The sequence below is a fragment of the Corvus moneduloides genome, chromosome 9 (assembly GCF_009650955.1).
Source record: "Corvus moneduloides isolate bCorMon1 chromosome 9, bCorMon1.pri, whole genome shotgun sequence".
Taxonomy (NCBI): Eukaryota; Metazoa; Chordata; class Aves; order Passeriformes; family Corvidae; genus Corvus; species Corvus moneduloides.
The window spans coordinates 23,253,534-23,280,815 of NC_045484.1; the positions used below are offsets into that span (position 1 = coordinate 23,253,534).

Below are 27,282 nucleotides of genomic sequence, written 5' to 3' on the forward strand. Positions count from 1 at the left end.
GGGCTGGGTCGGGCTGCGCCGCCGGGGGGCAGAGCCGTGAGGGCAGCTCAGCCCCACTGAACCCCACCGATGGACTTTCACACTTGAACCCGTCAGGGGCCACCGGCGCTGCCCCAAGCCGCGGCACGTTCCCGGCGGAAGCGGAAGGGCCGGGCCGGGCGGCGGAGCAGCGGCAGCGGTCGGTATCGGCGGTGAGTGCGGGAGCGCGGCCGGGGCTGTGGGGGCTGCGGGGCCGCCGTATCGCCCCCCGCGCCGGGCGGGCCCGCCCTGCGCCGCCCCGATAAGGGGCAGGTGGGCGCGCCTGCTGCCTCTGGGGGAGCCGAAATAGAGGGGTTAGCCCTGATTTGTGTGGCAAAAGCAGTTCAGTAGCAGTGGCTTAAATATTGCTAATGTGTACCTATTTGCATATCTATCTATATTGATGCATGCATAGCTATGGGTCTTTTACTGCTGGAAGACTCCTTGCTTTAGGTTAAAGATGACCTGTAGCTGTGGGTTGATGAACAGGGGTAGTTTGCATTATTCTGGTTATTGGTGCTTCCTCCCAGCCTTATTCTGTTCTTGAATTACTCTGGGCTTTAATTCTTTTATGTGAATGTGGCAGTAGGTTGGTAATGTTAAGCTATAACCACATCTTACTTGTCCAGAATTAGTTTGCTTTTGTGTTTGTTTTGGTTCTGCACTTCTAAGAAGAGGCTTCTAGCTTTTTAATGAACTGAATAATTATGGCTAGCATCATAAATGTGATTCTCCTAAATCCCCTGTTTCAGGGAAGAATCTGAGTGGAAAGTATTAATTAACATATTTTTTTCCAACATCTGCCATTCTGATGTGTTCCATTTTTCCAGAGGCTATAGTTCAAATTTCTCTGCAGTGTTAATATGCAATGTTACATGAAACAAGATGATTCTTAAAAAATGTGCTGATGTTAGTTATTGATTAACCATGTACCTTGTCTTCTGGGTTGAACTCTTACCTTTAAGATGATTGCATAACATGGTTGTGTAAAGCATATGGTTGGTATCTTATTTGTATTATAGGTCAAAGTGAATCAAAAAGCCTGAAGTTTTTAGTTGTGTTGCATGATGTAAGAAGACATCTTTATTTAGGCACCTAAATTCAGGTTAACGGCACCCGCTTGCATGTAGCTGGCTACAAAATGGCTATGCAAGCTCAGAGTAGAAGAGAATACTGTTGGCACTGTCATCCTGCCTTCTCTGACCTCCTATCCCAATAAAACAGATGTACACCTGCAGTTTGGTTCACCAGTGATAGCTGGACTTAGCTCAGTGCAAATCCAAGGGTATTGGTTTGGTGTAATTATTGTCTTGCACCAGGAGGTGCTGGCCCATTACAATCCTGATAAGCAAGGCACCCAGACCCTAAAGTATCATCTCAAATGCTGTTTTTTAGAGCTAACCCTTTAAAGAAAGAGGACTGTGTTGATAATCATGCATCCCTTCAGGTGCTGGGAGCCCCAAGTTGTGCAGCATTGAGCAGATCTCACACAGCACTGTGTGCAGACCCTGTCTGTAGCAGGGCTTACCCTGTTTTGGTCACTTGAGTTGCTAGGGATTCTTTTACAAGAAAACACCTCTATTCATCACTTGTACTGTCAAGCAAAATGGATGCTTGCAGGAGAACTTTCTGTGTTTTTAGATAAAGGCAAAGACACATAGGTGGCATAATTGTAGGTATAAAGTGTGAGCTGTCTGCAGACTCCCCTGTTACAGGTCACTGCTGAGTTTATCCTACAGCCTGTGCATCCCACGGCACAAGGCTGTGCATGAAGTGCAGCACAAGACAAGCTTGGACCTACTCAGGTTAACTGTTTACAGGGATTCCCAGCTCCTTGGTGTCTTCAGGTCAGGATCATTCCAACTGCTCTTGTACATCTCTCTGAAAAACAAGTGTGCTGTTTGGTGTCTGCTGTTAAATCTACAAAAGTTTGGCTTGAAAAGTTAAGCAAGAAATTGAAAGCATAAACTCTCTGTGAACACATCCATCAGCTGGGACCTAATTATGTGAGGAAAATTACAACACTGAGAAGGCAAACCTATTTTGGGATAATATGCTGTGTGAACGCTCTGCTTTGAAAACATCCATTCCTCCTACATAGATATTCAACCAACATTGCATGCTTCTACTCTTGGTTATTTTTGTTGGTTTTTTTAAAACAAATAACAGTAATGATTTTGGATGAAGCAGAGCTTGGGAAGTAACTGAAATCTGCTAACCAGCTTTGGAGCTCATCCTGAATGCAGTTTCTTTCTAACTGTTTGAGCAGAAACATAGATTGTGAGGATGTTGGGACATGCTGTAAGCCCTTCCTTTTTGATAAAAACACTTTGCTGTTGTGAGCAGAAAAGATTAATTATTGCAACTTAAAGAATTGCTGCAAAACTGTTTGTTCTTTTTATTCTCTAGGCGAAAATGCCTGCAACATGCGACTTCGTTACACTCCACACTGGGCAGAAGATGCCTCTCGTGGGACTGGGAACTTGGAAAAGTGACCGTGGCCAAGTAAGCAGGGAACAATAGGATATTGTGGTCTCAACTAGTATGTGTGTTTGTGCACCTTTTTTTTGAAGATCCCAGATCTGAGGCCTGGATCCTTTGCTTGAGTTGTTCTAGTCTTGAGTCCACTGAAGTCAAATGTATGTATGTGTGTATTTGCATGATTAAGGCCTTAAGGCACAAAGACAGCAGATCCTTCCAGAAAGGAAGATCCCTTCACACTTGTTCACCCTGGCCTCAGGCAGTGGTGCTCTGGGACATAAATCCAGAAAGAGACCAGTGAATGTTGTTTCTATAACACGATGCCATTGGTAAGTCCTCAGGCTGCCACTCTGACGAGACACCCCTCAGGCTTAGGCTGATGACTCAGCAGAAAACATTATTTTGGGAAGCAGAAACTCAAAGTCGTTCTTGTAATAAGTCCTGTTCCAGCAGCCAGCCAATGGTTAGCAGGAAAACAAAGAACTTGCTTGGGTCAGCCTGCTTTTAGAGTAAGACGACTCATGTATCATTAGACATTCACTGCTTCTGAATGCAAGTGAATTGGCAAACACCACACTTGGAAACAATTCTTTGTGTTACTACAAACAGTCTCTGGGAATGTTTGCACTCTGTGGTGTGCCTGCTATTGTAATGTTTCTCCCCTTGTCTGTCTGTTCCTTTCTCTTTCATTTAGTTAAAAGATACATTTTTGGGGGAAGAAATTGTATGTACTTCCTGTGCAAGGCAATGTCCACTGCTTGGTGGAATTCCCAGCTGGTATTCAAAGAATTGTGGAATCACAGAATGGTTTGGGTTGGAAGAGACCTTAAAGACCATCTAGTTCCAGCTCCCTGCTGTGGGCAGGGACACCCTTCCACTAGACTAGGTTGCTCAGAGGTCAATCCACCCTGGCCGTGAACATTTCCAGGGATGGGGCTACTCTGTATTATGCACACCACTGCATGTCTGTGCAGTAAATGGATGTCTCACTGCTACCCTTGAGTAAGGTTCATGATGATTTTTGGAGTATGTTGGATGACACTATGCTCATGACTGAGAGGGAAAGTTAAAACCCTTCTCAAGACATGCTATTCTCTTGTTCCAGCTCGAGGAAAAGGTGGGAAACAAGCTATGAAAATTAAATCTATTCAGAGCCATTTTACTGTGGGTTTTCCTGTCCAAACAACTGTCAGGACAGTGGATCTGTTTGGAGTGCAAGTTGTACTAATGTGGAGGCTGAGTTGGTGTGAGCTCAGTCAACCTCTCAAACGAGGAAAAGGGTGAATGTGCAGCTTTGCCACTTAAAACATCAAATGACAGCTGAATTAAGTTTATTAACATGCACAAACTTAATGGATTAATTTCTGTGCACTCAAAGCAGTTAAATGTGCTTTGTCTAAAGCAAATGTCTGAAACTAAACAAACAAAATATGAATGTGTTGTTTATTCTGTGAACTAATTGTTCTGAGAAACTTGTGGCCTTAGAAAGGAACCGGGACGGATCCTGTTTGTGCATAATTTAAACATAATTCAGTTGGATTTTGCCATAATCAGCAGTGCTGCTGGCAGCTGAACACCACACAGGATCCAGCCATCTTCTCTGGGTTTCCTCAGAAGTCATTGGGAGTCACTTCTTTGGAATATCTGCTGTCTTCAAAGACTTCTTTGTAGAATGTATTGAAGACAAAATCTAGGAAGGGCAGTGAAAAAGGCCAGAAAAGTTACAAAAGTTGCTGCTATTCCTAGGGAATAAATGAATTTCTGCTTATCACTTTTGAAAATTCGGGGGCATAGCAGCAATTTGGCAGTGTCCAGATGATTTACCCTTAAAAGGACATGATGTAGTTCAGGGATAATAATTGCTATTACGAATTAAAGACTAGGGACCAAAACCCCAGAGATACAAAAGAATTAGCATTGATTAAATTTGGTTTAGCTGTTTCCCAAGTAGAAGCTGTTTATCAAAAGCCCTTTTGTTCAAGGGCTGCATTAGAAGCAAGTGTGGAAATGGATGACTTTTAAATTATTTCGGGTAAATATTTTGCAGGTTATAATTCTTTCCCTTGCCAAGCTTGAGTAATTTCTTTATTACTGCTGTTACTGTTCTGATTGTAAACAAGTCTTGACCTTGTAGACAGATCTTAGCAGTCCAGTACAAAGGTGTCATTGCAGCCCTAGTTTCCTCAATATTAATAGGGGTAAAATAATTGAATCTAAATCCATGTTGAAAGACTATAGGATTTTATAGGATTGATGCCATATAAAATAATAGGATGCTTTATGTTTTGCATGATCAAATGCTAGAAGAGAAATTTGTTTTGCATGTTTCCATAGGAATATGATGGAAGGCTGTTGAATAGAAGGGAGCATAGTACAGAAGTTTATGAACTGGCAGCATGAATGAGTTCAAAGAGAAATCCATTCAGACAGGAGCATCAGGAATATCAGTAGCATGGCTTTTTGATATTGCAGCTGGATTATCTGTAATCCTTTAATGCTTTGTTCTCTTCTCTCACGTGAGCCATGCTTTCAGCCTGGAGGATTGATCCCTACCTCATGAGCAGCCTAACCTGCAGTGGCAGAGGCTGGTTCTGTGGGAGAGGGAGAGACAGGGCTTGGGGAAGTTGTGTTTCTGTGTGAAACCTTGGAAAAGCTGAAGAGGAAATGTGCACCTCAGAAAACCAGTCAGACAGGGTGTCTTGTGACAGGATTGCAGCTTTGGGGGAGAATGGTTAGTTCTTAAAATTTGTTACACAATATAGAGAATCCCAGTTATGAGCAGAAAAAAATTCACTACTGTTAAGGAAGAGACTTTAATTCAACATTTGAAGGATAAGAGGCAAACCCCTTTATTTTAGGGAACACCAACTGTTAAGCTGCCATTACTTATCTGGTGGTGTAAGTTTCTTTTCAGCAAATTTTACTGCAATATTTAGAAATTGTGATATAGCAACACTTGGGTTCTGGTCATAGTGCATCTGAATATCACGTGGACTGATTATATGGGTTTCTTCCTATTTCCTGTCAGCAAAAAGTACTTGGATTGCTAAAATGTGTCAACTTTGCAGGAAGCAGGGGAGGCTTGTCAGAGCCTTTTCTTTCCTAGTAATATTGAACTGTTAGAGTGCAAATCTCTTCATAATGGCTTGAGGCTGTGCAGGAGGAGAGGCTCCTGGGTCACTTGAACTTTGTGTTGCCTGGAAGTATAAAGATGGCTTGTTAGTTTTTTAACCTTGTGAGAGGCAAATTGAAGAACTAGAAGTCTAGTAATGGATATTATAATTAATTGGAACTTACAGATTCTGTTTCTGAATCTGCCACTGATACTGTGTTCATCCATCTTCAAAACCAAAAGAGGGTGGGTGGCAAGGCCAAGTCCCTTACTAGGATGTTTAAATAGGAGTGTAGTTCCTTGGACTTTGCTGTAAAGAGAAGGAGAGTAAGGCTCCAACTGCAATACCTGTGTCTCTTCTGGGGCAAACCATTTGAAGAAAGGCATGAAACAGCTGCTGAGCTGGCAGCCACAGTGATGCAAGGTTTGGAAAAGGTAAGTTGTGATGAAAGGGGGAAGCACCTACAGTTATGTGGTCAAGAGAGGTTTGAGAGGAGCTGTCCCAGCACTTTGCAAATGTGCAAAAAGCCCTCACAAAGGGCAAACTGTGGATTTCATGTCTGGGAGAAATGGGATGTGGCATCAGGGCCATCTTCGCGAGTAATCGAAAAGACTTTGAACATAAAGATTGCAAAGCATTGGAATAGACTGCCTGTCACAAGAAGGGCTATGACAAATGTGTGTAGGAGTGGTCTGGATTTATTCAGCCCAGCTGTGGGCCATGAGGATAGACTGGAAGATGTCTCAAGATCCTTTCAGACCTACTTTCAGTTAGACCTAACTTCTTAGTTCTGTGGGGATGAATTGGTGAGTCACACTAGAGGTGTGTGACTCAACTTGCCTAATGCAAAGTGAACTCACTAATTGGTCCTTTCATAGCAGTATTGACAGGCTAAACTAAAGAATATATGGAAAGTTTGAAGTATCCTTTGGCTATTGTTACTTCAGAACACCAAATATCCAGAGACGTATGAATCTTCATCTGCTTCTGTTGTGGCTTTTTTCTCTGTCCCCTACCATGAAATGCATATACTTGTCTGAAGTTAATCTCATAAATACAAAACTTCCTGTTTAAAAAAAGTACTTTTCTTAAACTTACTTCTATATGCTATTATTTTCCCCTTCAAAAATGCCTTTTTTTTTTTTTTTTTTTTTAACATTTCCTCTTTATTGTTTTCTTTCTGTGTGGAACAGGAGCTTTCAGTTCACATTGGAATGTCTTAGCAGGCTGGGAGTACCTTACACAAATACAGATTTTTTTTCTCAGATCTAAACCTTATTTAAATGACCAGTCCCAGTTCTTTGGTGCTAGAAATTTCTCAAAACATGCTGATAAAGAAATACAGCCTCTTGTTGATTGCTTTGCAGAGACATGTTTGGAGTGCTTTATCTCTGGTTTTCTGTGAGTGGTGCGTGCTTTCAGTTATGGTAAACTTTGTGCCTGTTTGGTTAAAAACAGTATTAATATGATACAGGAAATAGGGGGTTCCAAATATAGAACACTGCTGTTTTCCCTTTCCTGTCCCTCTCTGCAACTCTCACCTTTTTGGAGGATAGATACTGAGTCTTAAAAGCCTTTACTATGTCTCAAGTGATTTCAGAATTACCCTGCCCTTGACTTCGTAGTGACCTGAGAAATGTCTTTGTTGGGTGAAACAAGGACTGTAAGTACCATCCTGCTAGAGAAAGGAAGAGTTCACTGCTGGAATAGAAGTGCTTTGTCATCCTGGCTAAGGGAATATAAGCTACATTCCAGTTTTCCTCTCAAAATGCCAAAGAATGCAGTCAGAATATCCTGTGTCTGCTTTTACTGTACTTCTTGACAAGAAAAACAAACAAAATCCACCAGTAGGAGAGAGATCTTCTCACATTTGATTCCCTGTCGTCTTTCTGTAGCATCTGAAAGCAGGACTGTACATGCTTTTGCTTGGTATTACTAATTTTGTCTGCTTTAAATTTGAAAATGCTGGTACTTTGATTAAGTTGAAAGAAATCAATTTCCCTCTAGCCTTTGTGGACATATTTTTTAATCTCATGACAAGAGAGGTGTGATCTCAATAAACACTTACTGCCCTCTTGTATCAAGCCTTATACACAGAGTAATTTACAGTCTCCTATAGTCTTGGAGACAAATCAGTGAGGGGAAATGTATAGAAATCCCTGTGCAGATGGGGTGTATTATTCTTTCTGTAGTACTTCAGATGGACAGATGTAAGAGAGAATGAGTGCTAACTGTCCACTGGAAATTAAATGAAACAGATTTTACTAAATGGTCATCAGCCTAACAGGAGATGATGGCTACACTGGCAACTGTAGTAATTCTTCATTCTTGCACAATCATTTATAAAAAATCTTTATTCAAAAGCTCCTTATGAGTCCTCACAAAGATGCCATTCCGTGTTTGCTTCTGGTTTCTAGCCTTGCTCCATATCTGAGGCCCAGATGTGAAGATGTTTGGTGCTTGTGCTTCATTAGAGCTTTCAAAAGCAGATACAGATTTGAAGTAAAGTGGTTCCCAACCATTCTGGCTTTTGTGTGACAACATGGAGCAAGGGATATGTTGCTGTTGGCAACACCTTCACTGTCAGCAATATTGGAAGCAAAATGTAAAGTTGTGAGCATCATCAGGATTATCCCAGCAGTATGACTTTTACTGTTGTGCAATCATGAGACAAGAAAGAAAAATGTTCCATGAAAGAGCATTGTCTTGGTAATTAAGTGTGAGTGGCTGAACCAAACCCAAACGGTGGTGATTCTGGAGTTAGAAGCCAGGCTCTTTCTTTACTGGGCAAGAGGAAATATATTTCAGGTTTGACTGATGTTGATTTGTCACTTAGGTCAGAAAAGTTGTTTTCCTAAGCCATGACTTATTTGAAAACTGGTTCTTAGAGCTCATTTTATATTTAAGAAGAGTGTGACAGCTATAGCAAAGAGTAGGGATTTGTTCTATCTCCTGCATTCTTGCATGCTGGCCCTGTGTGCACGATCCATTTTCTTGTCCCTCTTGGAGTGTCTGCCAGCAGTTAGCTTGTCCCCCCTAAGGACTGTGCTGCAGAGACCCTGGATCCTCGTGTTTGAATCTCATGACCTTATGCAGGTCTGTGGGTTTTTTGGGGCGTATTCCTCACTAAGTCTGTTAGCATTTTTTTCCCCTGGTGCCACATCCCTTTTCAGTGAGTGCATGGGCACTGTGTTTCTGGTTGCAGGTGAAGGAGGCAGTGAAACACGCCCTCAGCGTGGGCTATCGCCACATCGACTGCGCGGCCGTCTACAGCAACGAAGCCGAGGTTGGGGACGCCTTCCAGGAATGTGTTGGGCCCAACAAGGTAAAAACACAGGAACTGTCCTGCTGACTGGGTGTTGTGCCAAAACTTAAGCTGTCACCTGTGAAAGTTAACATTTGTAGCTTTTCCTGCTGGTCTACCCCAGCTATTTATCAGGAGAAGGCATGAGAGAGGGCTTTCTCTCCTCTTAAAACCCTCCTGGCTATCATGGGGAGGAAAGATTGTCATGGATATTTGGATGGAAGGTACAGAAAATGCCTGTAGTGTTGGTGGTGGTTTTTTTCCTCTTCCTGCCCCTTTTCCCCTCATAAAGTATTCTAATTTGGATACTTTGGGGTTCCCAGAATCAGTAGTTACAATGTAAAATATATGTCATTATTTATATGAAAATTTACTCTGACTTTCCAGTCTAGCATGCAGTGGTGGATAGCCACACCAAATTTAGTTTTTTGGTTACTGATAAAATGTCAACGGCAGGTTTGTTGGTTATAGATAAAATACGAGTGAGTAAATGTGGTGAATTAAAAATTTTTTTCAAAGCAGTGATTGCATGTGAAAGGTTCGTAACTGTGGCTCCAAAACCCACACCTGAGAGTTTTAGGCCTAAGTATAATGTATTGGAACAGGCATTCCTATGGATGAGCTGAGGTGGAATCTTAAATTTATTCCCTAAAGGGGCCAAAAGGATAACCTGTACAGCCTCAGAGCCCATGGAAAGAACATTTTCATGTTCTTGCTTTCCTGCTGCTCTTGCCTTGGCTTTAGGGCAGTCTCTTTGTTATGTGATGTGCTTGAGAGAGGCTATTTTCAGCTTGCCCCAGGGATTCCTCCCTACTAGATGTGGTAACTAACAAAGGGAAGCATAGGCCTTTTGTTCAGTTCATATTAGCTAACTAACTTATAACAAGAATTAGAATGAAAATTCTTTTTACAATAATTTTTAAATATCTTCCTTTTAAACACAACACCCTTGTGTGAAACACAGAAATAACTGAATGGTTGGAAGAGAGAAACTAAGGAGCTAATAGTTCTAAATTCTTCAAAATACAGACTTGAGTGAAGTTTTGTCAGACATACAACAGTGAGAAACATCCTTTCTGATAGAATTCTGTGCTTCAGTTTGCCCAATGTGGTCTCCCTTTTGTATTTTACACTTTCTAGTTAACCAGTTCTCCGCTGTTTTATTTCTGGTTCTTACCCTTCCAACACAGGGTACAGGGCTCTCAATTCTTAGTGTGCTCCTTCCACAGCCTAGAAACTCAAATGCAGACGTTTGGGGGGGAATCTTCTGTTTATTTTCCCATGCTCTTTCCACAACAAGCAATCTGTTTATAGTATGTGATGAGTAAAGTAAGTTAGCTGGTTGGGCCTGGAATATGTGAATTGTTAAGTAGAAATTTCAAAATTTACATACGAATAAGCTGAGTAATCTTTCTTTTGGCCACATCACACTTAGTAATGGCTTTAACCCTTGAATTGGAAGGTTTGGAAGGGTGCGTATGTGAAAGAGATTGTTTTGGTTTTCAAAACTTCTAATAAATTGCTACTTGATATACTTTAGGACTTGCCACTGTGTGTATTTCCCTGGCTCTTCTCCATCCACTATATTTTTGAAAGGTTTAATTTGTAGGTTCCATGTGTTACCTTATTTAAAAAAAAAAAAACAAACCAAAACAAACCACAAAACTTCAGTTGTTCTCTTTGTTTTAAAACTAGCTGGGGAATTGTTGCAATTCTCTTTTTGAACTTGCTCCAGTAAATTATGCTCTCTTTCCTTTCTTAAAGATTATTAAAAGGGAGGACCTGTTTGTAACATCAAAGCTCTGGAATACCAAGCACCACCCAGAAGATGTAGAGCCAGCGCTGAGGAAAACACTTGGAGATATGAAACTGGATTACCTGGACCTCTACCTCATGCACTGGCCTCATGCATTTCAGTAAGTTCTAGATGGAAAGGGCACAGAATGCAGAAACACCAGTTTTACATAAGTGGCTTATGTTACATCCTGAGGACCTTCTTTCTGAGCTGTGAATTCTTGTTTATGCTGCCTGCAAGGTGTTTTTTGGTGTTTAAAGTTTAAACTAGTCTAGATCTAGGCACTGGGGAAGTGTGGCAGCTATTTTTGGTTCTGCCACTGGTCTACATGGTAACCCTGAGGAAAAATACCAGAACTGCTTTGTCCCTTAGTTGTACTGCTCTGTAAAATGGGAATTAAGTGCTTCATAAAGACAACACTTTTCACTTGTAGTTATTAACTATACTGGAGTGGACAAGCACATGCAGTATCATGGTGGTATCTGTATGAGGTGGAAGTGAAATTACTTCATATGACACTAATTGCAATAATTCTATGATTAGAGGAAATAAGAGACAAGAAAATTTCCCAGTTAAGTGCTAAATGCACTTATCCTACAATCCCATGAGAAGCACAGTTCCAGACTCCCATTTCCTTGTAGATGTGGAAGCAGTACCCACCCAACTGCAATCAACAAAGAGGCAGGAGGAATAAATCTCCCGACCAGATGTTTGCATGGAATTTTCACTCAAGCCCTGTCAGTTTAAGGGGCCTCTGTTCTGCAAATCTGAGAATGTTTTTTCTCCTTCTGTTCATATGAACTGAATTTAACAAGTGTCATACACTAATGATAAGATGAAAGATGTTCAAAGTATAAATATATTCCTCAGCATAACAGAATGAGGAAGTGTTTTTAACTAGAACTGGTCTGTTACAAATTCCCCTTGTTGTGCAACAGGTTTGCTTTTCATTTGCTTGAAAAAACCACCCCATATAATGACACATAACACAAATAATGATGTATGTTTAGATACTGCTGATATTTAAATTTAGGTTATATTGTGACACTGTTGACAAAACTGACAGTCTAATAAAGCAATTTCATTTCTTTTCTCATTGGAAACTGTGTACTCTGCAGTTTTCCATTATTTCTACTTAACTGTTTTAATGCATGCTTATCTATAATGCCTGTGGCATTGGGAAGCTGAGCTAAGGAATGTTACTTACACAGAAATTAAAACAGACTTCCAGATGAAAATCATAGTGCCTCTAGGTCTTGAGAATTACTCTCACTTCATACAGTCCTCTTGACATATGAGGCTGCTCTTCTGACTTGGATGCTCATAAGGCTTTCAGAGTTATTTTTGGTTCTAGATTTATCAGTGACATGAAGAACCATCTCCCCTTGTCCCCAGGTACTGCCATTTCTCACACCATTCACTGCTTAGCTAGAGCAGTGTAAGAGTCTCTGTGTGCTGAGCTAGCAGAGTCCTGTGGTGATTAGGGAGCCGTATTCTTCTAAGGGGATTGATTGCTTGTACCCTTCCAAGCAGGGACTGCTCAGAGACCAGTCATAGCCCTTTGGCTGTGGGGGTGTCACCTGGCACAACTGGGTACTTTGTGTCTGTTTGGGTGGGTTTTTTTGGTTTGGGGTTTTTTTTTTTAATGTGTTGGTATGACTAATTGGAAGGAAACACACCCAACCTATAAACAACATGTACATATTAAGACTTCTGGGAGAATCTGTGCTTGTATCGAGTATTGACACAGCTACAGAATCCAGAGGGAGTGGGAATGCCAGTGTCCTTTGAATACCTTGTCTCCTAGACAGCTCTTAAACCCAGATCCCTTTGGTAGCAACTCCAAGCCGCCCTCTGAGTTGCTGCTCACTAAATCAGCTGTTTTATTGGGATCAAAGTGTGCAAAGACCTGCTGCTGTGTGCACAGTGGTTTATCAGTTCTGTGTAGTCACTGCTGTATAGATAAGTACTTCAAAGTGCTGTATAACAACTTTATGTAGGAAAGACCGTCTTGTGTAATAACTGCTTATAGGTTAAGTCATGTAATGGAATTGAACAGATAAGATTCATTCAGTTTGTACTCTACCCTTCCGACTATGTATAACTTCTAAGGATACTTTGAGGAAAGTTTCTTTAAGTGAAGAATTAACATAATATAAATAATGTGGTATATGTACTTACACTTCACCTTTGATGCTGTAGACGAGGGGACAATCTTTTCCCAAAGAATCCTGATAACACGATGCGTTATGACTACACTGATTATAAGGATACCTGGAAGGCTATGGAGAAACTGGTGGAAAAAGGTCTTGTGAAAGCCATTGGGCTGTCAAACTTCAACAGTCGTCAGATCGATGATGTACTAAGTGTGGCTACTGTGAAGCCAGCTGTGCTCCAGGTAAGGTGGATAGAGACAAATACCTTTCCTATTTGTGCATAAGGGTGAAGAATTTGCAAACTAATGTTATGTGTTTAGCACAAGTGGTGCAGCTTCTTATTTGCAGGGAAGAATATAGTCAGCTCTGCAGTAGCAGGCACACAGAGGCTGTTTTTCCAGGCAGATTAATTTTTTGGGAAGGAGGCCTACATCTATGTTCTCTGGGCATTTATACCTGATAGTTGAACAGGTCGGTGAAAGAATTCATCTTCCCTATGGGGAACAATTTAGTCTGTAAGAAGGAAAGATTGTGAGGGAATAACTTGAATCCCTACTGCAGAGAAGTTCCTTGCTTGTTAGATGATCTGTTTGGTACCAAGGGAAAGTTCAGCACCAAGCTTAGGTGCTCTGTTCTCTGTTTCCTGTAAGCTTAGCCTACCAGACACTTCTTTTTTCTCCTGGTAGTGACTTGAGTTACTAAGGTTAACTTAAACCTTATTCTCATAAGGTTTTCTGAAATCTGGAATGAGCTCCTGTGATATGTTTGGTTCTCTTTTGCTTGACTTCCTGTTTGTTTCATTGTATGTTGATACCTGTTCTGTAGCCACTCATTGTGGGTTATTTTAATAGGTGGAATGCCATCCTTACCTAGCTCAGAACGAGCTGATCGCTCACTGCCAGAAACGAGGCCTGGTGGTCACTGCTTACAGTCCCCTTGGCTCCCCGGATCGCATGTGGAAACAACCAGATGAGCCTGTGCTTCTGGAGGAACCTGGAATCAAAAAAATTGCAGAAAAATACAGCAAGTCACCTGCACAGATCATCCTCAGGTACAGAACAGTTGTGAGAGAGGTGGTGTTTGGGACCCAGCCTTCAATAAAGCAAAACATACAAGCTAGAAGGAATCCACTTAAGTGTGTCAGGGAGGAGTTAAAATCACAGGGAGTGCACACCCCACTTGGGGCTTGTTTTACAGAGCTGGTAGAGTTGGCCCTGCCTTAGGGCAGGTAGACTAGATCAGAGGGGTCCATTCAGGGCCTGGATCCATGTTCCCATGGGACAGCTCCCATGGGCTGTTGCCATGTCTGGGACAGTACCTTTCCTGCTGGGAAATAGCAGTAGGACGATTAAGGCAGCAGTGTACCACATGTGAGTGCTACCCACTGAATTTGCATGTGGTCAGTGCCTTGAAGCCTCTAGTGCTTGCTGCTGCACTCAGACGGGCTCCAAGGAAAAGGCCTGCCTCCTTTGCAATGAAGAACTGTTTGCTGTTTTGTTTTTATATAGCCAGGTACTGGATATTGGGAAATAAGGTGACTGATTGATACTCAGAATATGATCAGCACCTTGTAAACTAATATTGGATTTCTTTCCTCATTTTTCTTGACTGGCTTTGTATCCATCAGTGTCACCACCACAGTCTTGGGCAGTAGCAGGTTACCCAGAAGCTGAATATGTTTGAGATTTTGTGCTCAAGCTACTAGACAGGCACTTCAGGGATCTGGGTTTTCATCTAGTTTCTGAGTGGCTGTCAGGTTAGAACTTGCTTGAAATGCTGAAGTATGTTTTTCTGACTGTTTCTTGGGTTTAGCTTAAAACACTTGAAACCAGGGTGCTTGTTCCAAGGCATGAACGTTTTCCCCTCTCTGATTAATTCAGTTGTTACTGTCTTGCTTGAGCTTGGACACACCAGGTCCCAATACAATACAGGGCACTCCTTCTGTGGGGATTTTTATTTCACAGAAGTGGCATCTCGGCTGGCACAGATCATTAGTCAACCAAAATAAATACTTACTGTTCTTGGACTGCATGCACAGACAAAGTCTCTCACCTCCACTTTCAGATGGCAAGTGCAGCGTAAAGTGGTTGTCATTCCCAAGAGTGTCACTCCTGCTCGCATTCAGCAGAATCTCCAGGTAAGCTGACATGGAGGAGTTTCAGCAATGCCCTTTTCATGTGAGTAATTGCTGTACTGTCCTACAACTTGCAGAGCAGCAAGCTGAAGCATTTGGTTCGTACTTGTTCATTGATGTATGCACACGCTGGGGAGGGAGGGTAAAGGTTCTTTCTGAAAACAAAGGATGTGTTTTAAGCAGCTCAGTGTGTGTGTGCAGATGTGCATATGCTCAGTCTTGTTATCAGAAGGTAAAGAATGTACTTTGTAGAGGTCTAAATGAAAAATCTGTACTTAAATGTTTTTGAGACATATTTATTGAAATAGGGAGTCTTCTAATTATGCTCAGTGATTCACTCCTGCAAGTGAGGGCTGGTGACTACTTCTCCAGCAAACTGCCATTCTAGTGATGCAGAAGGAGTAAGTGTGGTTCACTTCTGCTCTGAAGTAGAGACTTTAGAAATTATTTGAAAACCCTGACTTTAAGTAATCTTGAGGGATGTTTCTGAATCATTTCGTTGGATCTTTTTTTATAAAGATTGGCTGGTTACATACTTGTTTTTAAGTTAGGAGTTGTTTCTGTAACTGTTACTCCCATTAATCCAAATTCTTCCATGTAGTGTGCTGCTAGAAATCTCAAGAAATTCCCATAAATTCTGCAGTCACTCGAGGTTTAGATCTACATGGAAACAGAATATTTATTGAATAGGCAGCACTTACTGTGAGGAACAGTCCCACTGCTTTCTATCTTAGTGGCAGAGCACTATGCAGTACCAGTGTAGGCTTAGAGCTGGCAAGTGTGTGAACAGCTCAGACTTTAAGCCTTTGCTTTGGTGTTCGTTATGAGTTTAATTGCAATTTCATATTTATAAGCAGAAGACAAACTGATGGCAACCTATGGTTACTGAGTAAAGCCTCTGGCTTTTGTTTTCAGGTGTTTGATTTCAGCCTCACAGAAGAGGAGATGAGCCACATTGGAAGGCTGAATAGAAACTGGCGTTACATTGTGCCAATGATTACGGTAAATTTCTTGTGTTTCTAAGTTTCCATTAATTGTGCAACGCACTTGGGGTTTTTGCAGTTTTGTTTCTTTAGCGTTCCCATCAGAACTACTTACTCGTAAGAACAATGCATTTTCTTAGGGTATCTAAGATGAAAGAATTTTTCAAAAGCTTGGTACAGAAAAGGCAGTTTATTGAAAACTTTAGTCCTCTGTTTTGGACACTGGTGGCCCTCTCTTGAATTCTCATTACTGATTCATCCATGGGTCTTTAAGTCAGAGTCCCATCCTACTTCAAATCCCACCAAACTCCTGCTGATTTGTTCTTCTCAAGTCCAAGCAGGCTAAGCTCTGTGGCATTCCTCCAGAAGTACTCCTTGTGCCAGCTGTCACTGTCTACTTTGTACCTTAAACCTCTAAGATCAGTGAAGACTCAGGGTGTTGCTGCTTCTGCACATCCATTGTGGAAGTCACATTGGGGAATTTGTCCCTTCCCCTCCGCTGCATGTCCCCCTTTTCAGAATCTGTTGTAATGACCTTCCTCCAGTGTAAGGAGTTTGGATTAGGCTGTTGTATTTTTCTTCCCAAATCCCTTAGCTGCAGCATCTTTTAGCATCAGTAATTTACTGCGTCACACGAACCCTTACCCTGTGTGCTAGGAGATGCCGGTTTGTTTTTAGAGAAGCCAGAGAACTGTAAGTGTTGAAGTCCTCTTGGTCTTTCTTTTAGTATATTAAAGGACATAAACTTGTTCCTTTTCTCTCACTGCAAAAAAACCTACTTCATACCTTGTTGTCTCCTGTCTTTATAGTGTTTCTCATTTATTCTTGTCCTGCTTCTGACTGTACAACAGAGAGCTGTTGCCATTCTCTGGTGCATCACTGGCCAGGATATGGCAACTGTAACGAGTTGCTGTAGTTGTGCTATAATGAATCTGAAGCGATTTATCCCTTCTCTGCCATACAGTACACTGCACAGATACAGGAAACCTCAGCAAATTTGGGAGGTGTCAAGCATAATCTGGCCTCTTCAGCACTTTGCCTGTAAATCATCCTTCAGTAGTGGCTGCTGGCTCTAGGAATTCCTTGGGGAAGGCTTTTCTCCAGGATTTATCATTGTGGGATCTTTGAATGCTTGAGTGTATCAGTGACCAGCCTGAGTTAGAAAAGAGAAGCTGTGAATGTGTGGGAAATGACTGTCTCATATCAAGGGTAGATATGTGTTACAGCTTTCACTGTTTGTCATGCTTACATGAGCTGCAAGGGCACCCTTTTAACTGTTTGTGTGTATAAATATAAACCCCCACATTCCCGCAGCCAACATTCTCTCTGTGTTTATGGATCAGGAGTCTGTATACCAAACAACAAGCTTAGTTGCTGATCTGTGTGAATGGGGTAGTGACAAGCACACCTGCTGCTGACAATATGTTGCTTTCGAGTGTTTTGCTACCCATGCTGCAAACAAAGTTGTTTTGTTAATGAAACTGCAAAATACATTAAAATGTAGCCTGGCTTGAATAAGCCAGGGATAATTCATGTGCTTTTGTTACCTGGGACACCTGATCAGATCACAGGGATTCACAAAGGAGAGATGAAATACAGTTCAAAGTGGCAGCCCATCCAGCTTGAGAAAGGGTGAATGTGATGCAGCTGGGCTTCAAAGATACTGCCATATTGTCAGATAACAAGACAGGAAGAAGCAAGATGAGGAGAGTTAAATCATGGCTCTGTAGCTCTAAGATCTCTAGTGGAACCTTTTGTCTCCTGCCCATCCCTTCTGGGCTTACTGGAAAGAATTTTCATCAACTGTGTATTAAAATTCCTATCTAACCTTTCATGCCTATCTCCCCTATAAATCTGACTTAGAGTCTGGATTTCAAAGTGTGATATGGCAGTGACATGAGAGCTCCTATCATAACTAATGAGACAGTTCTTCCTTGCTTTACTTCATTGACCTATAGCACAAGTTCTTATAATTGTGCCACTCTCTTCCTCATGTTTTGTTTAAAGCCTGAGGGGAGGCTATTACATTTCATGTAGGCAATTAAAGTTGCTTTATACTTTTAACTGTTCATTATCTGGATAGTTTGGAAATTACTTTGCCACCAGTCTGAAATCTAAACTTTTGGAAACGCATAATTGGCCAAGGAATATACTTAAGTGAAACTTAAATGAGTGTCAAGCCAGGAGAGGAGAAGTGTGGTGTGCACATGATGATCTATTTTTGAGAGTTAGCTACTGTTGATTTGCAGGTGTGTTCATTGGTGATTTTATCCCCCCCCTCCTTCTCTCAAATTCCTGGAGTAGACTGGAATCAGTGATGTGAAACATTGCTTCTGGCAGCTGCTGTCTTGGCCTGCTGTGAACAAGAATGCTTGCCTGTTCTGTGTGGAGAAATATGCAGGGGGACGGAACTGGGGGAAAAGTGAGGAATATGAATTCTAGGAACATGAGGGAGCTGTTGGCATCAAGAGAACTTGAGGAAATCTGAAGCGACTGTGACACTTCTGTCCACAGTTTTAAGGATTGCCTTCAGCGGACAGCTTCAGTTCAGGTTTATTTTAATAAGAGCATTAGTCAAATGTTACACCATAACATCTGCCTTTCCGTGCTCTGCAGTGCCCCCAGGTGACTCATTTCATTTAAACAGCTCATTGCAGGAATTCCAGTCGCTTTGAAATGCAGGTTTTGTATTCAAAGCTAATTGGGGTACTTGATAGTGGATACTTGGTGTGAAAGTCTCGGTGATTTCCTCTGTGCCCCAAACATTTTGAGTGATCACTACCATCACGTTCATATGTATAAAAATAAATGATTGCTCTAACGTGACTTTTTTTCAGACATTAGTTGTTTAACGTAAGTTTTAGCTGAATGATGCTTGCCTGACACATGGGGAGGTGTGTGCTCTGGGCCAGTGCTGCACCCAGACTTCCCCAAACGTTACAGATGAGGTTTTACCTCAGCTACACGGAAGTTGGGGGTGTTGCCATGGACTTGGTGCAACTGGAAATGCAACTTGTGCATCTCAATGCTTCGAGGTGGGATGTAGGAACTGAGACTCTGTCTGGTTTTGTGCCAGCCTGAACCTCTGGTTATCTGTGAATATTGGTTTCAGTGCTTCCATTTTACAGCTGGACAAGCTGGTCTTCTGTGGAAATGTTCCTAAAAGGAGTTCAGTGACACTATTAATGCCTCAGTATATGACCCTGAACAAGCCTCTCAATGTGTTTCATCTTACCCATCCCTAGAATTGGCAGCCCAGCAATTCTCCATCATGGAAACATGGACAAAGGCTCCAACTCCAATAAAGTGTTTGGAAGTGTGCATGTTACAACACTTATTCAATAACAGCTACAAGGCAAAAAGCTTTTAACTATTCTTAATCTAATTCTTCAAGTCTCTGCAGCTTGAGAGACTCTTGCTCTAGGCTATAGAAGTCTTTCTTTTCTTCCAAGAAAGGCTAAGAGGACTTGGGGGTAGAGGGAAGAGCTCTTGTTTAGGCTGAGAAATACACTCCCAGATGTTTGGGATACAAAGCTTTAGAAACTAAATAATGGAGAACTTGAAACTGAGACTAAGAATGGATTTTTAACTTTCTAACTTGAGTCTGTCTTGTTTACTTCACAGATTGATGGAAAGCTAGTAGCCAGAGATGCTGGACACCCCCACTACCCTTTCAATGATCCCTATTAACTACTAGAAAATAAGGTGTTAAAAGTAACAAGCTCCTGTGCTTGCCCTTCCACAAAGTAATTTTTGCCACAATTTGTTAAAAGCACTGTCCAAATTAAAACCTTCCTTCCCAAGTAGGTTTTTCTACAATGTGCTGTACTGTACTTCTAATCGACCTCATTCCTGGAGATCCTGTAACTTCCCTGCCAAAATTTGTGGATTTATTACAATGACTGCAAGCTTGCTCCTGGAAGCATCAGATCTTTTGGAGATTAGATAAAGAGTGATGGAGTCTAAGTCAAGTTCCAAACACATCGTTATCAGACTAGGGCATTACTTTGGGTAATTACTTTGGTCACTACTGTGAAATGGTTTTGAAAACTTTAGTTACAACTACTTGCCATGTCTGTGTTTCCCCTGGCAGGGACTGATTTGCTGAGTGCAAACTCAGCACTCAGTTGTGTCAGTGCTGACTGGAACTCCAGCTCTAAGCATAGTTTTATTTTGTTTCAGTCTCTTAATGAATTATGTGGTCATCTGGGCACAAAGGGCATGAGGTGTTTGTACCTATCTGTGCTCTAGTGGTGATACCTTATGTGGCCTTAGCAACATCAACACTTTATTTTGGTCCTTCTACCTGTTAAATAGGATTAATTTTTTCTCACAGTAGTAGCAAACAATTAGAAAAATAGTCTTGTATATCAAATAGTTCAAAAGTTAAAGAATTAGACACTAATTTGGATAACCTCATTTGCAATAGGTCTATAGCAGATCTATGTATTCATCTTGAGTGTAGTGCCTTCTCAGATAATTCCTGTCCTGGACCTCAAAGTGTGCAGCTGAACTGCAAAAAAAAACAGTGACACCTATTTATCACTCCTTGTAAACCGCAGACAAAACTTCAGGAACTTCTGTTCTTGGTAAAATGTTTCCTAATTCCTGATGAATATGCCTCAGCGGAGGAAGCCATTGCACCTCATTTAGGATTCTTTACTAGACTGGACATTTTCTCCTAAGGAAAATGAAATTCTTGTTGGTTTTTTTTTTAATTGTTCTAATCAAACACTGACTTTGAATACGGTTCTTGTTGCAATCATTAGGGAAGCAATTGTACTTTGAAGGCATTCTGTTGACTGCAGTCATCCTGCCAAGTACAGGGGCTTTTCTTGCTTGTTTCACTTGCATGTTTGCTTGTTTTAAATAAACTCTGTACTCACTGTATGACTTTGAGACTTTTTCCACCCCCTCTTATCTCAAGGCCCCAATTAACTTTCTCTAGTTATTTCTCCAAGCAAGAGTACCTAAGGGGGGATGGGAGAATTCCCAAGAAAAGCAGATTGATTCTGTAGATCTGTGAACCCCCTACTTCCCAGCTCTGTTCCTGCAGGGAGGGACGTAGCGGAGTTGAAGCTGAAGAACTTTTACCTTGAAATAGCAGAGCCTGGAGGTCTCGGTGCTGAGCTGTGCTGTGACAGGGCAGCGGCCATATCAGCGCTGCCTGCTCGTGTTACATGTGCCAGGGGAGAGCCGAGCAGCTGCGTAAACTGGGCCGAAGCCCAGGGCCTGCTCGCCTGGAAGAGGCCGAGGGCGGATGCAGAGCCCGGGCCGGGGCGCCAGAGCCTCCCGGGCCCCCAGGCTGCGGCTGAGGGGCTCCGACTGTGGCCGGGCTGTGGTGGAGCGGGACTGCACCTCCCGGCATGCCCCGCGGGACCACGCCTCCCTTGCTGGCACTACACTTCCCTGCGCGCCCCGCGCGGCGGCGCCCCCGGCGTCCCGCGGCGGGGCGGGCGCGCAGCGTGCCGGGAGCGGTAGTCCCCCTGTGGCGCGCGCGCGCCGCCAGGCGGGCTGGGGCGTGTCCTCGGGGGTATATAGCCAGCCGGAGGGGCAGGGGGCTGCACTCTGCCGCCGCCGCCCCTCTCTCCAGCAGCTTCTATGCAATCCTCGGCCGTCGCCGCTCCCCCCTGCGTTGAGCCCGCGCCGGCCTCCCAGACTAGGTAGGGCCGCGCGGGCTGGCCCCGGTCACGGTGTGTGCGTGTCGGGGACGGGGGGCATTAGGGCGGGGTGGGGGGGGCGCCTTCGCGCCGCGGGGTACCGGAGGGGATGGGGCGGTAAGGGGGGCGGTGGGCCGGATTTCCTCAGGGGAAGGGCTGGGGGTGCTGGTCGGGCTGGCGCGGCTGCACCCCCCTCATCCTCCCCTTTCCTCCTCACCGGCGGTGGTACCTGCCTCCGCCAACCCCCCCTCGCCGGTTTTGGTACCTGCCTCCGCCGTCCCCCCCCCGCCGGCGGTGGTACGTGCCGTCCCCCCGCTCCTCCGGCGCCAGCTGGGCCCGCGCGGCTCGCGCGGAGCCACCACGTGACCGCTGCGCGGCCGCCGCCATCTTTGTTGGGGGCAGCCGACGCCGCGGGGCGGGTTGGGGGAGGGGGCGCGCGTCACGTGACCGGCGGCCCGTGAGGAGCCGCCGTCGGGGTTTGGCGCCAAGGGCGGGGGGCGGGGCCGGCGGAAGGCGGGAAAGGCCCCATTGTCTGCGCGGGACCGGCTGGGCAGGGGCTGACAGAGCCCCTCGCAGCCTCCCTTCCAACAATAAACACCAAACCGAGGAGCCTGAGCCCACTCGGGGTGGATGGGCACCTCTGATCCAGGACTCCCGGTTCTGGTTTCGCAGCCCCTAGAGCTCGTGCTGTGAAATAGGTGGCCGGTTCTAAACGTGAATAAACAAACATTCGGTTTTCTGTTTGCAGGATGGAAGAGGAACTGGCAGCTCCTTCCACATCCACAGACAAAACAGACAGGTGAGATGGGAGTTGGAACTGTCAATTAGCAAATAACATGAAATCCCAGAGCTACTGAGTGAAACACAAAGGTTATCCTTCAAATCGGTTATTAGGCTTGGAGTTTAACTCACATGCGTGCTGTAGGTGCTGAAAACTTCTGCTCACCAGTGGTTTGCACAAATCTGGTGCAGCAAAGCCCTTTCAAGGACTGATACACACACCAATACCAGCTGTCCTTGAAGTTCTCGGGTTTCGAATTAGTGCTGGAGAGGAACAAGTATGCAGCTGGCATGTGATAGATGGTACTCCTCTGTGGGCAGCTCCTCTTGTCCCAGTCTGAGATGCTGGGCTGGACCTTCTGGAAATGAAGCTGTGCGAGATGCGCTGAATTGAAACAGACACTTGCATCTGTCTCATTGTTCTCAGATGCACCATGCTGTGCTGTGAAAAGTTTTAACTTGGCTTTGTTCTTCTTTTTCTTGATTTAGCACTGGGGTCTGAAACACTAATGCTCTGTGGTGTGTTGGTGTGCAACTCCTAAAGTATGTTCTCTAGCAGCCTTTGTCATAGCAGATTCTGATACTTCTTGCAGTGATTGGATAAAATTTGCCTGTCTTCCCTTTGTTATTGGAACTGTCAGTTGTTCCAGATTTACACAAACAAGACCAAACAAATCCTGCCTACCCTGGTAGTTCCAACCACTGTAATATATGCAACTCACTATTCCATAAAGCAGACTAAGTTTTGAAAGCTGTAATTACTGTGAAAGCTAACAGAATCCTGCATTTGATTTATTTCCCCTTCCTCCAGTATGGATGTGGATGGCGAATCAAAGAAACTATTGGGTTTGGGACAGAAGCACTTGGTAATGGGAAATATTCCAGCTGCTGTGAATGCATTCCAGGAAGCTGCGAGCTTGCTGTGAGTAGTAGAATGTTCTGTGTGGTTTTGCTGGGCTTGGGCTTCAGTTTGGCTGTTCTGATGTGGATTATGCAAGAAAGATTCAGATTTTTACCTAACACATTTATAATTTATAATGCAATTGAGGAGAGGACAAACTATTCAAAGTCACCCAAGAGCTGGAGAATGCTGTAGTTGATGTGCAGTTTAGATGGCTTTTGTGATAAGCATTACCAGTACAGTTCCCTAAGGAGGGAGAGGGATCTGATAATTCATTATGCAGGTGTCTTTTCTAATAACTTGTTCACTAGTCTTGATCAGTCTCTGAGAATAGTACTTTTTGGGTTATAGATCAATTTCCTTAGCTGGGTGTTTGAGAGCCATATCTAACTGAGAGAAGCATTCATTATTGGTTTGAAGCAATGGGAGATGAGCTAAGAAAGTGATCCTTCTGTCTAGGAATACTTAACGTTCAAGTTCACATATCCAAATCTAAAGTAGGCGCAGGCAAATAATTATTTATTACTTTTGTAGGGGTAAAAAGTATGGCGAGACAGCGGATGAGTGTGCAGAAGCTTTTTTTTATTATGGAAAATCTCTCCTGGAGTTGGCAAGGTATGGTGACAGTTTGTTATTTGGTGAAGTCTGTCTGATGTAACAGATTTCACTCCGTTGTGGACAGGGTTGCCCTGGGTGGGATGGGCTGTGGCACTGCAGCTTGTGCAGTTCAAATGATGGTATTAAAAGATCCAAGGGATAACAAACCTCTGTTCCCTTTAGAATGGAAAATGGTGTGCTGGGAAATGCCTTAGAAGGGGTGCAGGTGGAAGAGGAAGGAGAAAAAGCAGAAGATGACTCTGCATTGCCAGGTGCTGATGGTATGTAAAGCTGCCTGCCCTGCCAGGGAGGCACCAGGCTGTGTTTTCTTGTTGGAATGATCCAAGTTTAGTCCACTGGTATCTTGGGTAGCCTGAATCATTGTTGAAACTCTTGGCAATCTGAATGGACTCACTTTCTGTTTGGTTTTTGTTAGTCTTGCTGAAGATGAGCAAAACCTGTAAAACATCTGCAAGGAGCTGGTCACTGAAAGCATGTGTAAAGGGTCACCAGGTGTCCATGTCCTGAAACACTGCATTCAAACTTGCTTTCTTAAGCTTTACCGCTGACTCCAACTGCTTTGTAACCTTGTAGCAGTACAGTGTGTGTAGACCCACAGGTCAGAGTCTCTGTAAAAAGTCCCAAGAAAGTGGCTGTTTTATACTGCCTGCAGCTGGAGAGGATACAGGAATTCCTGTCCATCCAGACTGTTAAAGCACTGGCACCTCTTGCTTAGCTGTGACTAAAATTGCTGCACAACCGCACACTGCTTGAGTGGCCGCTTGCAATGCTGCAGTCTGGGGAAGGGGAAGGACTTGCTTAGATCAAGTGGCTATGTTGGTTGTGTCCTAATTCCTTCTACTTGGAAAATGAAGCTTTTAGGAATGCTATCCAACTTGGTAACAAAACACACTGGAGGGTCTGAGGGTGGTGTTGTCAGTGCCCATTAATGTCTTTATCACTAAACTCGAAGAAATGTTTATGCTTCCTCAATCATGTAGAAGAAGCAAGGGAGGAGTTGAGAGAACAGGTTTATAACGCCATGGGGGAAAATGAAGAGGCCAAAAAGTCCATGGAGGAGTTTCCAATACTATCTGAGAAGGAAATCAAAGAAGAGGATGTTGAAATGAAAGAGATTACAGAAGAAAAACCCAAAGAAGCAGCTGCTGACAAGGATGCAAAGCCTGAAGAGAAGACTGAGATTTCTGTGGGAAAAGAAGAATCTTCAGAAGAGCAGAAGAAGCAGGTACCTGTGGAAAAGGCGGCTGTGGAAGAGGAGGCAGCTGTGAAAGAGAAGGAGGTAGAAAAAGAGCAGGAGATGGTGCCTGAGGACAAGGTAGAGAAGGCAACTGAGGAGAAGGAGAGAACGACAGAAGTGTCAGACAAGGAGGCAAAGGCAGCTGGGGAAGAGGCTGAAGCGGGAGAAATGGCTGTGGAAGAGAAGGGAGAGGCAGGAGAAAAGGCAGCAGAAGCAACAGAAAAAGAGCCAGCTGTGGAGAAGGGAGAGGCTGTAGAAGGGCAGGCAGAGACAGCTGTGGAAGGGAAGGCAGAAGCAGAACAGAAGGCAGAAGCACAGGCAGCAGCTGCTGTGGAACAGAGAGAAGCTGCCGAGGAGGAAACAGAGACAGCTGAACAGAAGAAGGCAGAAGAGAAACAAGAGCCAGTAGAGACAGTTACAGAAGAGAAACCAGGTGAATCTAAAGAGACAGAGTCCTCAAATGAACCTGTGCCCACAGAGGGCAAAGAGCCACCTAATGACACAGAAGAAAAGGCTGAAGTTGCTGCTAATGTAGAGAAAGAGGACAAGAAAGCTGACCTGATGGAAGAGGGTGAAGGTGCTAAGGTAGAAAAAGAAGAGAAAGATGACCTGATGGAAGAGGGAGAAGGTAACACTGAGAGGAGAAAAGTAGTTGTGGGTGGATGACTTGATGGATTTGGTAACAATGGGTAAAAAGTGTTCCATTCAGAATTTTCTGTTTGCCTTAGAATAAGGAAAAGGCACAGTAAAGGGGCTCTTGAAGGACTTTACATCCAAGTAAAGTTTTAAGGAATACTGAATAGTCTCAGTTTCTCTAGACTAACGCTTAACTAACTGCAAAGCAAATCTTACCTGAAAGCAAACTGACAGCCCTGTGAAATGTGTAAGTAATGGCTAGGCTGGTGGAGAATACTGAATGGATGTTCACTTGCATGCATCTGGGTGTATTGCACTAACCTTCACATAACTTGAAGCACAAATTGCCTCTGGTTATAGCTCTGTTTTATTTTTAAATGGTGGTGAAAAAAACAAGAACAGCTGAACACATAACGAAGTACATTTACTTTTGGTGGAGGAAAAGAACTCTTCATTTGAGTCTTTCTGATGGTCATTGCTAGCGAGAATTTAGCTGGAAAATCTAAACTTGATTTGCTGAAGGCTTATTGCTGCTCTAGTACAGTCTTCTGACTGTCCAGCTTCTGCCCTTCTGCTTCCTTGCTTTATTATAGGTGTTTCCAGGACTCTGTTGAAGTAAGACTTGCACCCTTTGCTACAGTAGTACTTTGTTGCCTTAGTGGGCCTGTGCCTTCTATTGCACAAGTTAATTGATGAGCTGTAATTGCAAGTTGCTTGTCAGTAACTCATCTTCACAGGCAGTGCCTTACTTCCGGAGTGGCAGATGTTCAGACTAAACAGTTCTGGACCCTGGAAGGATTTGTTCCGCTAAGCACAGTGAACACTCAGTGGTGGAGCAGTGACCTAACAGGGTGTCTGTGTGGAGAGAGGATGACTGAAAATAAGCTAAGAGTAGTTACCTGCTCCTCATCCTCAGCAGTGAAAGGCTGCTTATGCACACATACTGCTGCTTTTTGCCCCAACTCTGGTAGTGTGAGGACCCTCTTGAACATCCTGGTCTGGTGCTGTGTCATTCCAAACTCCTCCCACTACTTAAATTTTAGTGTCTGTCATCTCTTCTGTTTTACCTTTATACAAGGTGTCTTCATGTTTACAGCTTTGGCCCTCTCAGTGGTAGGTGTGTGCTTTTTTGGGAGTTAGACTAGTGAGTTCACAGGCCCTCTAGTCCCCACCCAATCAGAGGTTCTGATGTAGGAATTAAGTGTGTGACTTACGGCTGCAGACCGGCCAGTGCTCTGAAGTTATTAGCCATATTCCTTCACTGCACATTTTCCCAGAATGTCTTCTGCTGGTAGAATGGAAGATGTGGTGCTCCTGCACAGTGTCAGAAGTCGAATTAGTACTACACAAGAGGAGGTTCATTAACACTGGCACTTAAATGCCTGACATGAGGAACATGAACTCAGAAACAGACCAATTTGTGTGCAGCTTGGCAGCTATCTTGCTGAAAACACTTGTTTTCCGTA

The 27,282-nt window shown here is 43.5% G+C and overlaps 2 protein-coding genes and 2 long non-coding RNA genes across 5 annotated transcripts in view; 2 read left to right on the forward strand and 2 right to left on the reverse strand.

Annotated features, from left to right (window-relative positions):
- The first annotated feature begins 86 nt into the window (after nt 1-86).
- Nucleotides 87-20,874, forward strand: AKR1A1 (aldo-keto reductase family 1 member A1). The gene is made up of 9 exons (XM_032118572.1): nt 87-191; nt 2,428-2,523; nt 8,818-8,937; nt 10,681-10,832; nt 12,914-13,109; nt 13,719-13,918; nt 14,932-15,004; nt 15,917-16,003; nt 19,609-20,874. Exons 2-9 carry the CDS (start codon nt 2,434-2,436, stop codon nt 19,672-19,674), a joined length of 984 nt encoding a protein of 327 aa, XP_031974463.1. The 5' UTR covers nt 87-191; nt 2,428-2,433; the 3' UTR covers nt 19,675-20,874.
- On the reverse strand, nt 3,814-8,821 carry LOC116448320. The gene is made up of 2 exons (XR_004241887.1): nt 5,797-8,821; nt 3,814-5,696 (listed from the first exon to the last, which is right to left on the reverse strand). It is a non-coding gene; the product is annotated as an uncharacterized LOC116448320 (long non-coding RNA).
- On the reverse strand, nt 16,796-22,008 carry LOC116448319. 2 transcript variants are annotated; one of them, XR_004241886.1, is made up of 2 exons: nt 21,910-22,008; nt 16,796-17,137 (listed from the first exon to the last, which is right to left on the reverse strand). It is a non-coding gene; the product is annotated as an uncharacterized LOC116448319 (long non-coding RNA). The 2 variants fall into 2 exon arrangements; XR_004241885.1 differs by lacking the exon at nt 21,910-22,008 and adding an exon at nt 21,079-21,342.
- The window catches only part of NASP (nuclear autoantigenic sperm protein), an 11,379-nt gene continuing 5,584 nt past the window's right edge, over nt 21,488-27,282 (forward strand). The window contains exons 1-6 of the mRNA XM_032118565.1: nt 21,488-21,647; nt 22,393-22,443; nt 23,236-23,346; nt 23,860-23,940; nt 24,106-24,203; nt 24,924-25,808. Coding sequence (XP_031974456.1) covers nt 21,586-21,647; nt 22,393-22,443; nt 23,236-23,346; nt 23,860-23,940; nt 24,106-24,203; nt 24,924-25,808 — 1,288 coding nt within the window. The 5' untranslated portion in view covers nt 21,488-21,585. The remainder of the gene's footprint in view (nt 21,648-22,392; nt 22,444-23,235; nt 23,347-23,859; nt 23,941-24,105; nt 24,204-24,923; nt 25,809-27,282) is intronic.